Consider the following 15,724-nt stretch of genomic DNA (forward strand, 5'->3'; position numbering starts at 1 on the left):
AAGACTTATATAAGCTGAACAGCCAACTAGTTTCCTCTTGAAAGTCACATTACTGTCATTTCTATTTGCAACTTTAATCCAGAAGAAGGAATTCAGTTAACAAATGAGCTAAAGTCAGTGGCAGCTTGGCTAACAGCCCCATAAAGCAATGCCAATGCAAAGGGCAGTATTTCTAGTTGCCTCCAATAAAAATTCACTAACAATTTACACTTAAAGAAAACAATTTTTTTTAACACCTATACATGAGCTAGTAGCAGCTCAGCTCCCAGACCCCTTAATTTATGTACATACTTTGTTTTATTTGCCTGAGACATTTGCAACATAGTGCTCTAGAATGAAGATCATTATGTCTGAGGGGTCTGTGTCAGATTACTGTCATCGTCAATGGGCCCAAAAGGAGCAGCCCTGTCACAATGGCCCTTGCACTCTGTTGTAGATGACATTTCCATGTGAAGTTTTTACAGATTACTGTAAACTGCAGTCATGAGTGGAGATGAGATCTGACTGAAAAAAAATTAGTTTTCCTAAATCTTGTGAATAAAAACAACTGGACTCTCAGAGAGATGACTTATTTATAGACAGTTTGGTTCACTGTTGAGAGCCTCGACCAATCAGAGGGTCTCATTTCATCCCGACTCGTATGACACAATCTCTTTGAGTCAACATTGAAAACTGTTCATTCTTCAATAGCTATATTTCAATACAAATTCATATAAAACAATTTCAAATTAAATAGGTGACATAAAAAAACACTCGAATTCCCAAGGCATTCGCTCAAGGAGTTCATTTTCTAGAAAAATCTGCCTGTTGAGGACCGCATTAACGACAGAAGGCCAAAACATGATTTCCTTGTTCACTTTAGTTTCCTCACATCCTGTTTGTTCAAACAGACACACAGCAGAACACAGCGGCCTACAGTGGCTCGTAGTAATAGTAGTGCATGCTGCAGCACTTAAAAAAAAAAAAGTAAAAAAGAAATCCACATTTAAAACCACGTGATCCTGTACAAACATGGAATCATATTCACATCGAGGAATTTATCAACAAATAAGTCAAAGAAACAGGGAATCTGCATGTTGTTGTCTTTTTTTTTCAATGTTACATTTTTCATCCCTCCGTCAAAAAGGCAAAAGTCACATCACCGCAGCAACATCGATCAATTGAGAAGTTCAAGGGGTGACATTTCCCTCCGGTCGCCGGTTCGATTGTCACAAGTCCAGAGTGGATCCTGCTCACCGCCTGATTATTGACCTCCTGTCGGGTCGTGTTGTGCGTTTCCACAAGAAGGAAGGTTGTGAAGAAGCCGACGTGTCGCACAGACTCTGCCTGGGCTGCTTTACTGACGCAATATATCACACAACACTCAGGAACACAAAGCATCCTAACCCCACTCTGTTTGTTTGAGGATGTTACAAAACTAACTTAAAACTGACAGTGAGTTCCTGTATAGTTATTTAACCTGGGCTTTTTTATTTTATTTTTTACATATTTTAGAGTTAAATATCTAAAATTAAAAATAAGTTCTGACATTGCTTCAGCAGAGCGCTTCAGCCAGCAACCGCAAACAGGCCACCATGACTGAAACATAGGTACAAACATGCCCCATCAAAGTACATCCACTAATGGAGATTACATTTTTAACCATTTTGAAACCCCTATAACGACAGAGAGGATCCCTGCAGCAGAAGACATTTAAGTTAGAAAGTAAAAGCTCTTTTTAACCAGAAACAATCACTCTCTTCAAGTCCAGACTCCATGGAACAAAACGTTAGTGGCCGAGTCTATCAATGTTTTGTTTTTCTGATTGATAAAATGTATCAAATGATATATCTAATAGGTGCTACTTTAGATAAGAGATAAGAGATTCTATACTCGTCCCACAACGGGGAAATTCAAGTGTTACAGTAAAAGAGTAGACAGTGAGTAGACTTTGCCTCTGCTGCTGGTGTCTTAATCCCTCTGGGTCTGTTTTCACTCACCTGTCTGTCCAACCAAATATCCTGCCCACAACACTATCTGATTGGCTGGACATCACATGACTATGTGACACGACTGTAATTTACAAGCGGCAACCTCCGGTCTCAAACGATGAAGCCAATGCGAAAGTGTTATAAACTGCAATACATCGAAAATCCGCTTGAGGCTGGCTGAAGAAACACCAGAAACCACATTGACATGAATGGGAAAAAGACGATCTTTGCAGCATTAATAATCATGTTTACAGCCTGGTTCAAAAAAACGGCTTAGCCCTATGAAGCTAATCTCTCTAATGGCACACACTGTACGGGGTTGAATTTATTTCTATCGTGATGGTTCAGAAGATATTAGATTACGAGATTGCCCAAATAAGGACATGACTGACGTGACTCCTGGTCGGGAACACATAGCTATTGGCTAGGAGGCTCACACTACGTCACACTCTGCCTGGTTGAGTTCCGCATTTCCCATATGGCTGCTGCCGTCAATTTGCTTCAAAACAGCTCTCAGGAACAGATGGGTGACGTCACGGATACTACGTCCATATTTTATACAGTCTATGGTAATTTAACTGGTAAGTTGTAAACTCCTGTATATGGTGTTCAAAGTTCAAGTTTTCATTAAACATGTCCTAAATGCATTTAAACAAGTGTTTGTGTTACAGTTTTTAATATTTTTTATTTTTATTTTTATAGTTAATGCATATTGGTTCCAAATATCAGTTATCGGTCAAATGAACTACTAATAATTGATATTGGTATCAACCATGAAAAAATATCTGTCGACTGGATATTGACATGTGCCTAGAAATCCACTGGCATTATATACTGCAGTCACACAAGCCTAAGTTACAGTTGCTGGCTGAAGCAATCTATTGGAGCAACTGCAAAATATTTTTTGTCCTTATTAAATTATTGGTTATTTGGTCTGTCTGATCATACACTTAGTTAATCATCATATGCGGGAAGCCCTCGACTTTGATGGATTCATCTTTGATCCCAAACTGACTTCACCACAGCGGGGTTTGTCTTCTAACCATGAGTGTCAAATGACAAAATATTAACATCCACACCATTTTTTAATTAATGCAGCTTCAGTCCAAAAAGTGCTGATATGAACCTTCATAAATCCCAACCTCCCTGTGGCCCTGGCAGGGGATCAAGCTCCTCACCCTGGCAGTGGGTTTCGCATTGCGCTGCTGTACTTGTACAATGTAAGACCCAGACCTACCTGTGCTACCTGCTGAGCTACAGTGAGGAGGAAAACCCACAAAACGAGCCAAATCTCCATTCCGATTTGGTCCTAAAAAAGAAGCATGTTACAGCTCATAGCCAGAGAGTCCTGGCTACATCTTTTCCAGCAGTTGCTTTGGTGGAGGCAGGGCAGTTCAGTTCAGCTCCACAGTCGATCGGCCAATGAGGAGTGAGATCTGGACCAAATGGTTCAAGCATCCTCAGATGTCCAAGTGGTTTGTTCTATTGAAACTGTCCCTGTGTGGTAGACGAGGAAGGCTGGCATCTCATCTTCCTATATTGGTCTTTTAGCCAGCGTCGGCTGCCAATCAGACAGAAATCTCATACGTGGTGCCTCCAACACCTGTCACCTTCTTCACCCCGCTGCCCTGAGGCTTGTGTGCAGGACTCTGCATCAATGACGAGCTGTGGTAGGCTAGAGGGGGCCGGCCAGGCATGCCGACTGGGTGGGAGGGGGAGGAAGGGCGGAACAGGAGGAGGTGGGGGAGAAAGGCTGGCCGCCGTTGGACCGACTCAGAGGGTTCATCTGTATCAGCTCATCCCTGATTTTAGAAAAACACAGACAAAGAAAGAGTGTAATGGTTTAGGAAGGGAAGTAAAGATAATTGAAACCTATTAGACAATAAGAGCATGGCTTTTCAGTAACATTTCCACATTGAGGTGACACTTGAACAATGATTTCTAAGTAGCTCAACCCTGATCAAAGTCAAATGTTCTTGCCAAATTTACAGACTTTCCCTCCAAGCACGATTGGCATATCCTGTTCTGAGGAATGTGGCAGACTGCATGAAAGTGCATCTAAAATACCCATACGGAAATAAAATGCAAAACTAAATGCACCAGACCAGCTCCTTCTCTTAAAACTTTTGGCTCCTGCAGTCCTTATTATTAATACATTATTAGCTGATTAGAAGGGTAGAGGAGGGATGGTGGGAGTAAATGTAACAAACACTTACATAGGAGTCATTTACTTCCCAAAACTGTGAGTATCTGCTTCAAACCCACAGGAATCTGCTCTGCTGTGGACTGGACTTACCTGAGGGAGTTTTGATGTTTTATACGCGAGTTAAATATGCGTTTTGGTTAACTGAAGGAGTAGGGTATGCAACATGGTAGTTGCAGTGGGATCTCTACTGCACACACTCTGGCTAAAAGAAAAGCCATTCAAAGATGTTTCAGTGCTCATTGCAGGGAGTAATTTGGCCTTACTTTTGTACATCAGGAGGAGGCGGAGACACATGGTCCATGTTTTTAAACATGTATGGGGGGGCATACAAATGCTTCTAAAATGTACTGCATATGCTAGCTCAAATGCACTCCAGAATCGACTAATTTTCTAGCATGTACATTTAATACAAGAGCCACAGCTGCTGTTAAGAACACATGGATTTAGGGGATTCCATTGTTCTAACTACGGAAAGATTGCGTTTTAAGAAATGTTTAAAAAGTGTCAGTGAACTTGCATGTTTTCCACAGAGAAAAATGCATGTCCGCAACGAACACAACACAACAATAACATCCAAATGAAGGTACACACTTTGGTTGATGGAAGTAAAACTGAGGCCATGCAGCTGTTAAATAACAATCAGTAAGTGGGATGGAAAGGCAACAGTGACGATTAACACAACAGAAACATGTGTGACAACAAGTTGGAAGATTAACAATCTGAATTGCCATCATGCACAAGTGAACCTTTCTTTTACTAAAGTAAGAAACTAACCATGACGAAACAGATGTGGAGAATCACATGAATTTAATGGATTTTCACTATACTAAACCAACCAATAGCAGTCTGAGACAAAGTTTCCCTAATGTCATCTCTTTGTCAAAAATCCCTTCAGTTGATAAATTTGAGAAACAGCAAATGCTAATATAATTTATAGACTGTGTAAAAAACTCAACACAACTCAGGTGTTTGAGGACTACAAGTTTGAAGCCTGGAACTTGTTGATTTTGATGTAAACATCTTTTTCTTTTTAACACAAGGAGTGACACTATTCTATTTTTGATGGATGCTGGAGGCTGGAGGCTGGAGCACAGCTTCTAAATTCAGCACAGGGCAGATCGAGCAGGACTTGAAGTTAGACACCGAACAAAACAATAAAACATCTGGTTAATTTTCAGAATTAAACAATCCACGTTGATGCCAGATTGTTTTACACTTAACTGCAACAACAAGCTTTCATACTGACCAGAGCCAGAGTTCTCAGAGGCTGGTAAAGACGACATGGATAAGGGGACGCTCATCATGGAGGTAGAAAACCATTGATTCTGTATTAACCGCAGGAAATCCTCAGTCCTGTGCTGTCTTGTGGTGCTGCTCTGTACTGCGCTCTGCGAACGCAGCTGGTAATTGTTAAGGGACTAGAGAGCATGGAGCCAAACCACAACGAAGCGGCCAAAACACGGTGGAAGTACAGCTTAAGAGTAAGAGCCGAAAATGTTGAAGGCCTGTTTCTAGATTGGTCGAAAGTTAGGATCTGTCAGCTTTCCGATATGGCCACACGCTATCTCTGGCCTTCATTATGCCTCTTGAGAAAACCAATGGGTGACTCACATTGGGACTACATCAACATTTTAGTGGACCCCTGCTGGCCTTGTGCATATTTAGCTGCTTCCATCTTTTATACACAGTCTAAGGTATATCATGTTTTTTTAAATGTAACTATAGTGACTTTTGTTCACCTTGAATTCATGTACATTTTGTACATCTTCATTCATCCATCTTTTAATTCATACTCTAGATCTTATGCTACTCTGCTTCTATGTATAGACCACTGCCTATAGAATAGAACTAAGTTAATTTAATTTTATACATGTATGGTTTTGACACTTCATTTGGGCACAGTCTTCACCTGGTGCATGGGGATACTTAAGGTCAGGGTCAGTGTATTCCTTTGTACCCATCTTTGTAGACTTATACATAACAAGGACAAAAGAAGCATGCAGAAAACACATCTGTATCACAGTGAGAAATGAGGGAAGACGAGCAAAGGGAAAAGAAGGAGAAACTCACAGGAAATCTGGCAGGAGGAGGAGAAGGAGAGAATGGAAGAGGAGCAGGAGGAGCAGTCAGTCGGGTAGTCATGTTTTTCATGGCGGGCAGGTGGTTATTGAAATTTGCAGGGTTAGCAGCAACCTATCGTCCTGACAAAAGGCGAGACTCATACTCACTTCGGCGCTTGTATTCCTCCTCCTCCCATCCCTCCCCTCCTCCTACCCCTGCGTGCATTGGCTTCCAGCTGACGCAGAGGCCTTTCGGACAAGCCTGTACTGCATCTCAGCGGCAGCAGCACTCGATAAGAGAGGGACTTGCCCAGAGGTGGTGGGTGGGGAGTATCGAGGGGCGGGTGGGGTGGTGGAGGTGGAGGTGGAGGAGGGACCCAGTGGGGGTCTGTGGAGCGGGTCCGGTAAGGGTAAGCGTGGTGGGGTGGTGCAGAGGGGGAAGCAAAGCGTGGAGGGCGGAAGAAGAGGAAGAGGACGGGAGTGGTGGTGATGATGGGAGTGGTGGTGGTGATGATGGGAGTGGTGATGATGATGGTGTTGGGGGGGTGGTACAGAGAGGAGGGGGGGCAGGGGTCTGAGTGGCTGGTGGAAGATAGAAACCAGGTGAGGCTCGCCCAGCAGCGCTCCCTTTCTGGGGAGGAGGCGGAGAGGAGAAGTGAGGAAGAGCGAGGGAGAAAGGGTGGTGGTGGTGTTGGTGGGTAGAGCGGTGGTGGTGATGGGGCGACTGGGAGGACTGGGAGTGCATCTCAGCTCCTCTTTGCTGCGACGACAGGAAGGGGGAGGTGTAGCCACCAGCTGCTGAGCGTACAGGGTCTCCCAGAGGAAACCTCAGGGCGCTGAACTCGCTACCACCACTTTGGCCAAGTCTTCCCCACCTGCCAGTAACTGTCATATGACAAGCTTCCATTGCGTGATGGAGGAGGAGGAGGGTGCGTCTGATTAGCTAGACTCCTTAAAACTGGTGGAGGTGGTAGTTGCCTCTGAGACGTGGGTGCACCTGCTGAGGTGTGTGTTGAGCTGGAAGACCGCGAGGCCACTCCTGATAGGACGTAGGGTCTGAGAAGGAGGGATACGAGCGTCCCCCGAGGTGTAGCCTGGGATTCCCCCTCCACTCCCCTCTCTCCCTCCGTCTCTCCTCTCCCCACCCCACCCCCTATTACTCGATCCGATGAAGTGTCCCTCCGGTCCAGGCTGGGCTGGGAGCGGAAACCAGGCTGCTGACTTGCCTGGAGAAGGAGGAGGTGGAGGAGGAGGAATCTCTGGCACTGCCAACGCTTTCTCCTCGACTTAACTGAAGGAGTAGGAGGGAGGAGGGAAGGTGAAGAGAGGAGGACAGAGGGAGGGAAGAGAAACAAGAAGCTAAGCAAATGAGAGGAAAGAGCAACATGGGAGCTTTGCCCTGACTTTCTGCAGCATTAGAACTCCCTCTAATGGTGACATCGTAACACAACAACTTAACTCGGTCTGGACTTCTTACAGCGTTTTGCCTAAGTAAATATTTAGATATTCCATATGTTTAGATTTAGGACAATCCAAAAGTTAAAAGTGAATGATAGTTTTGCACTCTTTGTCTGTTTCAAGTCTCATTTCTTAAATTGAAGCTTTCTTTTGCTTTGGCCTACATCAGAATATCCCAATATCTCTACTCTTTTGGTTTTAATAGCTTTGTCATTGTACATAGAGGAATGCAGTGGCAATAGTTTGTTGTTAGTAGGTTTTAACCACACCCCAAATAATGGGAGTGTCATGTTGAAAATCATTCAACTCCCAACTTTTTCAGCTGAGAGAAGATATCAGGAGGGGCTGCAAACTGAGCTGCTCCTGCGTTGTTTCAAGGAGCTGTGCTTAGTTTAACATTAGGATTACATCAGTGTTTAATGTCATTACCTGAGGCTTAATTATCCTTCATTTAAAAAAACTTGTAAAAAGCAGTTTCATGTTAAAAATGGATGCCCCCGACGTTCTTTGGCAGGGCCTGGGGGGCTGCGAACTGAGCTGCTACCAGCCCCAGCTCATGACTCTGATTAATATAAACTTTAGATGACCAACATATTAAGAACTCTCATAAAAGTGTTCTCGTAGGTAAAATATAAGGCTAATTTAAGCTGATAAAGGAGTTTCATGGGGCCAGAACAAGCGGCAACCTCTGGTCTCAAAATATGAAGCCCATGCGGAAGTGTTATAAACTGCAATTCATTGAGCATCCGCTTGAGGCTGGCTGTAGAAACACTGGAAACCACATACACACCAATTCAAAAACGACGATCTTTGCAGCATAAATAAACATGTTTACAGTCTGGTTCAAAAAAGAAGATATTAAGATTACGAGTTTTGCCAAAATAAGAACTTGACTGACTTGACTGAAAGGCAGGAACACATAGCTGTTGGCTAGAAGGCTCAAACCCTGCAGCTTTACATCACACTAAGTTTGGCTGAGTTCAGCATTACCAATATGGCTCCCGCTGATGATTGGCTTCAAAACAGTGCTCAGGAACAGATGGGTGACATCATGAATACTACGTCCATTATTTATACAGTCTATGGGACAGAACTGGAACAAGGATCAACTCTTCAAAGTTTAGTGTTGAAAAGTCGAATCAAAATTGAATTGACAAAATTCAGTGCTACTAGCTCTTTTGCCAAAAATAATATGCACTAAACTGTAGATCTTAAACTTAAGATCTGTATAGTACACCATACCTGCTTTAAACGTTCTTGCCACAATTTATTAATAATCAGACTGGCATGGGTGCCCTGTTGTGGTAACAGGCTCTTCTCCTATGTTCTGTTGGATGTCATTAGAAACTTTTTTCCATGCTGTGAGCAAAATTTTCATTTTTTCATGTTTTTTTCATGTCAGAGTCAAAACTTTTCCCCTTTGTCATGTTATTTTCACTTCGTAAGCAAATTTTTCACTTTTCATGTTTTGTCAGCTTGGAAGCAAAATTTTCATTTTTTCATGTAATTTCGCATTGGAAGCAAATGTTGTACATTTTTCATATCTTTTGGGTTGAAGCAAAATTTTCACTTTTTCTTTTTTTTTTCACTTCGAAAGCAAAATGTTCACTTTCTACGTCGGAGAAAAACATTCCCTTTTTCTATCTATCTATCTATCTATCTATCTATCTATCTATCTATCTATCTATCTATCTATCTATCTATCTATCTATAATATGCCATGTGTTTACTATGACATATTTTTGGTAGAATAATTCTGAGTGTTTTGGAGTCACTCAGTGTACAAACAGGCAGCTAAATATGACAATCCTCTGTAAATAACACTTTGTATTGCCAGCCAAGTGTTAGTTCCAACTTAATAGCAGCCTATGAGGGAACATGGGTCATAAATTATAAGTAGAAAAATCATATTTGACCTGAAATTAAAAAACTCCAATTACATGTAAATAATTAGAATAATTTTGTTTGTGTTTTTATGGGAAGTGACAATAAATATTTGCACTGCCTGTTATCTTTTCCAAAGCCAAAAAAAGAAGCAGAGAAGGAAACAAGATTATCTTGTGTTTTGATATGGCCCATATCCTGACAGTTAACTTTAAAGGATTGATACCTGGCCTTTATTTATGGCATCAGGAAAGGTTAGAGCTGTCCAGGTAAGAGAGCATGAAACATCAAATATAGAACAAAGGCTACTTATAAGACATTACTGAAAGGGCGGTTCAACAAACAATGATGAGGTTTAGATTTAGGGAACACTTCTGAGCTATTAGGGATACATTTGTGTTGGAAAGAGTCTACAGGAACCACATTTCTAATCAGGGAGGAGAAATCAAAAGAAATAATAAAAAGAGATGTGAAGGATCATCAAACAGAAAGTAAAAGTAAGGTACAGGTTGCTAGACTGACAGGTGAGAAGAGATTAATCAGATGTGGGTATAAATACTGAGTAGGACCAGTTCATTAGACCAGGTAAAAGAGGGTCATCAGTGACCAAAAACGACACATCCAACCTGCGATATTTGTTCTTTTTCAATTCTTTGCACTGACAGAGCTCATTCAGTGGTATTTTTGCTCTTTGAAATGTCATTTTTTTGAATATCTACAAACCCTTCATATCCTTATAATCTGAATTATATGAGGTTGATGATATGAAAGGTTAGGTACAGCAATGAACCCTAAAAATGTGTGATAAATGTTGAAATTGTGCCATAAATAAAGCAAATGTGAAAATAAGACACTGACATCAGATTTTGTTTCATAGATATACAAACAATGTTGAACCTAATGTTAAAGCTCCTGTAGGTAACTTTTTGTTTGTATCGATTTTGGCACCCCTTATGTCCCTCTTACATCTTTGCTGATTATGTCCTGAACATGTGAGAGTAGTGTTTTCTGACAAAAAATCTCACGCTCCTTTTTTAAACAGTCAAACTGTCACTCAATGTGAATACCTGCTGTGGATAAGGTATAAAAGAAAGGCTGTTTGTATTTGCTGTTAATCATCTTGCCTGATACCTACGCCCTCACAGTGGGCCCTCATTTTACTAGGCACTGCAGATCTTTTCTGAATATTTATGCACTTCATTGAACTCAACTGTAACATAGCAATACTAAAGTGTTCAAGAAAGTAGGTTTTTAGTTGGGTTGTGTCAGAACTGAAAATGTTTTTTTAAAGACTTTACTATTGTAAAGCAGCTCAAGAGCTTTGAAGAAGCTATTTTCTTGAATATGATTTTCTTAGTTATGACACATTTGCGCTCCGGACTAACACCTGACCATGCACACATGCTTATTTTTCTCAATAAGAATAGTATGCAGAAAATTGGACACTGTGAGTATGACATATTTTCTGAGCTTTCACTTTAAATGACCATGCGTCCGCAGAGATTATTTATATGAGCCTGCTCCACAGGTTGATATTCAGCGTGTTAACATTTTGTACACCTTTATATGATCCGTAGCTATTTAACACTGTCAATTATGCATTGTGGCATGTTTGAAATAACTATTTCGGGGAAAAAAACACATTTGATATTTTTTTCATCATAGGAAACATCTATGTTATTTCTATGATTAATCTATAAATGATAGTTAACATTTACAAAGATAGATCGTGGAGATTGCTTAAAATTGCCATCCCTAGTACCATCTGACAGATTACAAATCTTTAAAAACAGTATTATACCCACATCCAGAGAAAACAGAAAGGAACAAACAGAGTTATATAAGGGACAGGAAAAAGAGCTTACAGAGCAATCACTTACTGATACTGATCAACAGAAAGCCACTGAGAAACCAAACCAAGATGGCCAACAGGAAATCAAAAGAAAACAAAACAAACAACAAAACAAAAACATGAGTGTTGATTTCTGTTTTTGTGCCTTTTTAACCTTGTTTATCACCTGACTGTGTTACTTGCGTGTGCATACATTACCTGGTTAGCATAAGCATGTGTGAGCGCTGTGTGGTTCTTGCTAGGGCTGTAGGTGGGCCTGTATTTGTACATGGTGGGGGTTGGAGGGGCTTTGTTCAGTAGACTGCACTCTGCAGGAATATGAAGAGAAAAAAAGTTGAGACAAACTCCATGTGCCGAAGGTTTGTGAAAATCAAAGAGTTGGAGATGAAGTCAGACAACATTCTTACCCTCTGTGTTCCCCCGAGTGATTCCTGGGTAGCGAAGCTCTGGTTTTGGAGGTGGAGGAGGCTCGGCATCACATGATTGGCTCTCCATCATCTCTAGACTGGACTTTGACTGGAAACAAGACAAAAAACAGAAAGGAGTCAGAGTTAGAAAGACGAATACTTATATCAAATTAAATGCAAGATATGGATGCAGATTTTGACAAATTAAAGTAGATGACAATGACAGAAAAAGGTTTAAAGTTTAAAGCTTGCAGAGAGGGTGAAAGTTGATTTGTATTATCCTCCAAAGCCGCAGATACTCTCAAATGAACTAGATAACATGACATTATTTACACAGAAGAAGTTTAGCTATCTATTAATTGATATGACTATCACTTTTCTGTCCTCTGTTTTGCTATTTGTGAAGCATACCGCACACAGACACTAACAACTGTAATGAATGAATTCACAAAGTGTATAGAAAACTCAACAGTTTCTGGGCCCTGAAATGAAAAAGAAAGATTTCCACTGTCTTGTTTTCCTGTATCTTTTGTTATGAGTTCTTACAGACTGTACCAGTAAATGCTGTTTTATTTACTGATGTGACCTTACAGGATTTCTGACTTTTGAATTTCAAACAGCCATTCAACCTCCTGCCACCATCTGGACTTGCCTATATGCAAACTCACCTGGCACAATGCATGAGAAGCACAGAACACTCGCATAACACCTGGCCCCCAACATGTTAAAGCAAGTCTCTTTCCTTTAAAGCTAATTTTAAATCAAACATGAGGATGATAAAACTGCTGTATTACATTGGAGTGAGTTTGTCCCTGTCTCCTGTAGTTCTTACCCGGTGCAGGTCTCCCTGGATGCCGTTGTCCAGGATCTTTGCAGCCAGCTGGGCCTCTGTCAGCTGGGGCCGCAGGAAAGGAGGCTGAACACATACACTCTGCACACACTTCTTTCTGCCCAGATACCTACAGAGAGAGAAGGGAGAGTGTGTTAGCTTTTCAGTAAGAAACAGTGAGTTTACCAATCAGATAAAAGGGTGAAGGTACATTGTTTTAAGAAACCTTTTTTCAATACAATAATACACCCACAGAGCATGAGTGTTTCCCCAAGAATAACAGTATACTTGTTGTTTTCATTAACTTTGTATCATGGACGCAGCAAAACCAAGAGTGTAGAATAACATTGACAGTAACAAGCTGCATAAAATGATTCAAACAATTGCATTAGAAAAGTTCATATTCAACATGAGACAACACTACAATCAAAGCATTTAAGGAGAGACATGATGGTGGATGTCTTTCTCTCTCTGATTACCTGAAGAGCATACAGAAGTTACTCAAACATATATACGAGGGGTGCAAAGCTAGTGCTGATTATTCAGTTGTTGATGAAAGCTCAAGAATCAAAGACAGGGGTGGATAAATAAATGAAACATTCACCTGGGTGCCTGTGAGCTGCAGAGGACATGAGAGACATTCTTCCAACATCCATTTGTGAAAGGGTTGACGCCTCCTCTGAACTTTCCTGTGACCTGAAGAAAGACAGAGCAATACAGAGGTATATGAAGAAACATGCATCAAATGTTCTAACTTCTATTCAAATACTTAGAGTGAGGTTGTAGAAAAAAAAGTAGATAAACCTAATGTTAACGCTTTAAAACAGTGACAAATACATTTCATATAAAGTTAGCTATGCCCCAAATAAATTCTTCAATTCAGAGCCTTATCATTTTCCAACCTGTTCATTGGTTGTTCGTCCTCTGGCCACCAGCACAATGTGGAAACCAGTCAGACCAGCAACAGGGATGAAGAACAAACCTGCCACACACATTACAGCCAGCCTGGGAGCCCAGGAGTTAAGGACTCCTCAAACACAGATTCAAGTGAGATAAAGGCCCATATAACTACTTTAATATCATTTCATGGTAAAGTACACTTCTGATTTTTATATTTTTTGTGTATTAATCAAACGACTTTTGAGGAGGAGACTTAGAGTGAAAGTAGAGCAAAATATTATGAGATTAGTTAAGCTACAACAGCATCATACCCCCACAATATACAACCAAAATGGCTGTACAAATTCAGCCCTAGTTTTAACCTTTAAATAATACAACTTTTTTTCTCAAACTTTTACTCGCATTATCCCGGCGAATAATTCGCTTCATTCCCGCGAATTAATTTGCGTCATTTACATGAAAGCACGCTATTCATGCGAACAATTTGCGTCTCCCAATTCGCTCCATGCGGGCCGCCAGACCCCTGCTTATGTCTATTTGTGTGACTTAACATGTAATTCATCTGCGCAAATGATTTTATTTGCTTTTGGTGTGAACACCCCATAAGGGTACAACATACAATAAATATACATCATAAACATGAACTCTTTAGCTGTATTTAAATAAGTTGAAGCCTATTTGAGTGTTTGATAAAACCCTTCTTCACCCTTCACACTGAAATAAATCATGACTTCTGTTACAACTGCCACATCCCCATGAAGTAAAGAAAGCAAACGTGGAGCTTGCAGCTTTGTGCAACACTAAGTAAACCAATCTTAAAAGGGACTGGACACATAATGGAAGGATACGTGACAATGGCGTGCAGGCGGTCGATGTTCTGACGATGGTAGAGGATGAAGAGCAGGCCAAAGCCGAACACTGCCATGATGTGAGCCGTCAAAGAAAGGAGGAATAGGAAGAAGTAGCGGTAGTTCCTCCTGCCAATGCAGTTGTTCACCCACGGACAGTGATGGTCAAAGTCCTGCAGAATGAAAGTTAAAATACAATACGATAAGAAAACGACTGAAAAATTAATCTGTACTTCCTGCTCTGTACTACACTACTATATAGACATATAGTTCACCCTATAAGATAATTGTGTAAATTCTTGCTTTAAGCTCTTTTCGACTGTTAACAGAAGACATGGGCTACATGGGCTATACATAGACTACAGCATGAAGTTGGGTTTTCATTTATTTATCTCAAGAACAACTTAAATGATGACATCTATATTGTACCACTTTTATTCCAAGGCGCAGGGTCCCACTCTTTTTTCTGCAAAATGCCCAAATGCATCTCCCTCTTGGTGCCCAAAGCCAGTCGAACAGCCAAATTCTCATTTTCACACTAATATCAATTTAAACAGTGTGTAGGTTGAAACCCTATACCTTCTAGTTCTCAAACAGGATGTAATATCCCAAACTTAAGATTTTTGTAAGAGGAATAGTGTCATTAGAGGGATCCAGAGGCCAGAGAAATGTATTGCACCACTGAACCCTTTATGTCATAGGTCACTAACTGGCGAACCATGGTCCGGGTCCGGACTGAGAAGCCGTCCCATACGGAACCGGACCTACAGCCAAAACAGAGGGTTCTGATATAAAATTAAGCAGATGATGAAACGTACAGACCAATTGCATGCGACTAAAACCATCCCATGTGATGCTAAGCCAATCAAGCCTGTGCATTCCAGGCGTTAAACATTACGACTATACAGATCAGACAGATGAGAGAGTTCGAGGAAAGTTACACGTGAAAAGATGGTGGAAAGAAAAATAAAGATAGCGATACATTTAGAGAAAACAAAGGGAGATATACAGGAGGAGTGAGACAGAGAAATGGAGTGATACAGACAACTGCACTGGAGAAAGTTTAGAAAATAAGGAACGAATGGCTCTATCCATAAAAGAAAAGTGCACAGCAAAAATAGAGCATTCAATTTGTAAAGGACTGACTCATTTCTGTTCATACTTCCCACTTGGAGCACTAAACCAGCGTATATCATATGAAACCGTGGCACTTATTAGAAGAGCCAACGTGAAACTCTATTATGAGACAAAACAAGAAGGTTTTGAACAAACATACACACTCATATCTGAAGTGAGTCCTGAATGATTGG

The 15,724-nt window shown here is 40.9% G+C and overlaps 1 protein-coding gene across 1 annotated transcript in view; it reads right to left on the reverse strand.

Moving 5' to 3' along the window:
• Positions 1 to 561: 561 nt before the first annotated feature.
• zdhhc5a (zinc finger DHHC-type palmitoyltransferase 5a) overlaps positions 562 to 15,724 on the reverse strand; it is a 32,014-nt gene continuing 16,851 nt past the window's right edge. Inside the window, 25 exon segments of the mRNA XM_034687994.1 lie at positions 562 to 3,696; positions 3,699 to 3,772; positions 6,405 to 6,438; positions 6,441 to 6,456; positions 6,459 to 6,529; positions 6,532 to 6,583; positions 6,585 to 6,622; positions 6,625 to 6,695; positions 6,697 to 6,792; positions 6,794 to 7,032; positions 7,034 to 7,070; positions 7,072 to 7,123; positions 7,126 to 7,186; positions 7,188 to 7,231; positions 7,234 to 7,284; positions 7,287 to 7,325; positions 7,328 to 7,384; positions 7,387 to 7,473; positions 7,476 to 7,527; positions 11,629 to 11,738; positions 11,838 to 11,946; positions 12,670 to 12,796; positions 13,271 to 13,362; positions 13,569 to 13,671; positions 14,415 to 14,587. Coding sequence (XP_034543885.1) covers positions 3,539 to 3,696; positions 3,699 to 3,772; positions 6,405 to 6,438; positions 6,441 to 6,456; positions 6,459 to 6,529; positions 6,532 to 6,583; positions 6,585 to 6,622; positions 6,625 to 6,695; positions 6,697 to 6,792; positions 6,794 to 7,032; positions 7,034 to 7,070; positions 7,072 to 7,123; positions 7,126 to 7,186; positions 7,188 to 7,231; positions 7,234 to 7,284; positions 7,287 to 7,325; positions 7,328 to 7,384; positions 7,387 to 7,473; positions 7,476 to 7,527; positions 11,629 to 11,738; positions 11,838 to 11,946; positions 12,670 to 12,796; positions 13,271 to 13,362; positions 13,569 to 13,671; positions 14,415 to 14,587 — 2,043 coding nt within the window. The 3' untranslated portion in view covers positions 562 to 3,538.

This window comes from Notolabrus celidotus, chromosome 7, assembly GCF_009762535.1.
Source record: "Notolabrus celidotus isolate fNotCel1 chromosome 7, fNotCel1.pri, whole genome shotgun sequence".
In the NCBI taxonomy this organism is placed as follows: Eukaryota; Metazoa; Chordata; class Actinopteri; order Labriformes; family Labridae; genus Notolabrus; species Notolabrus celidotus.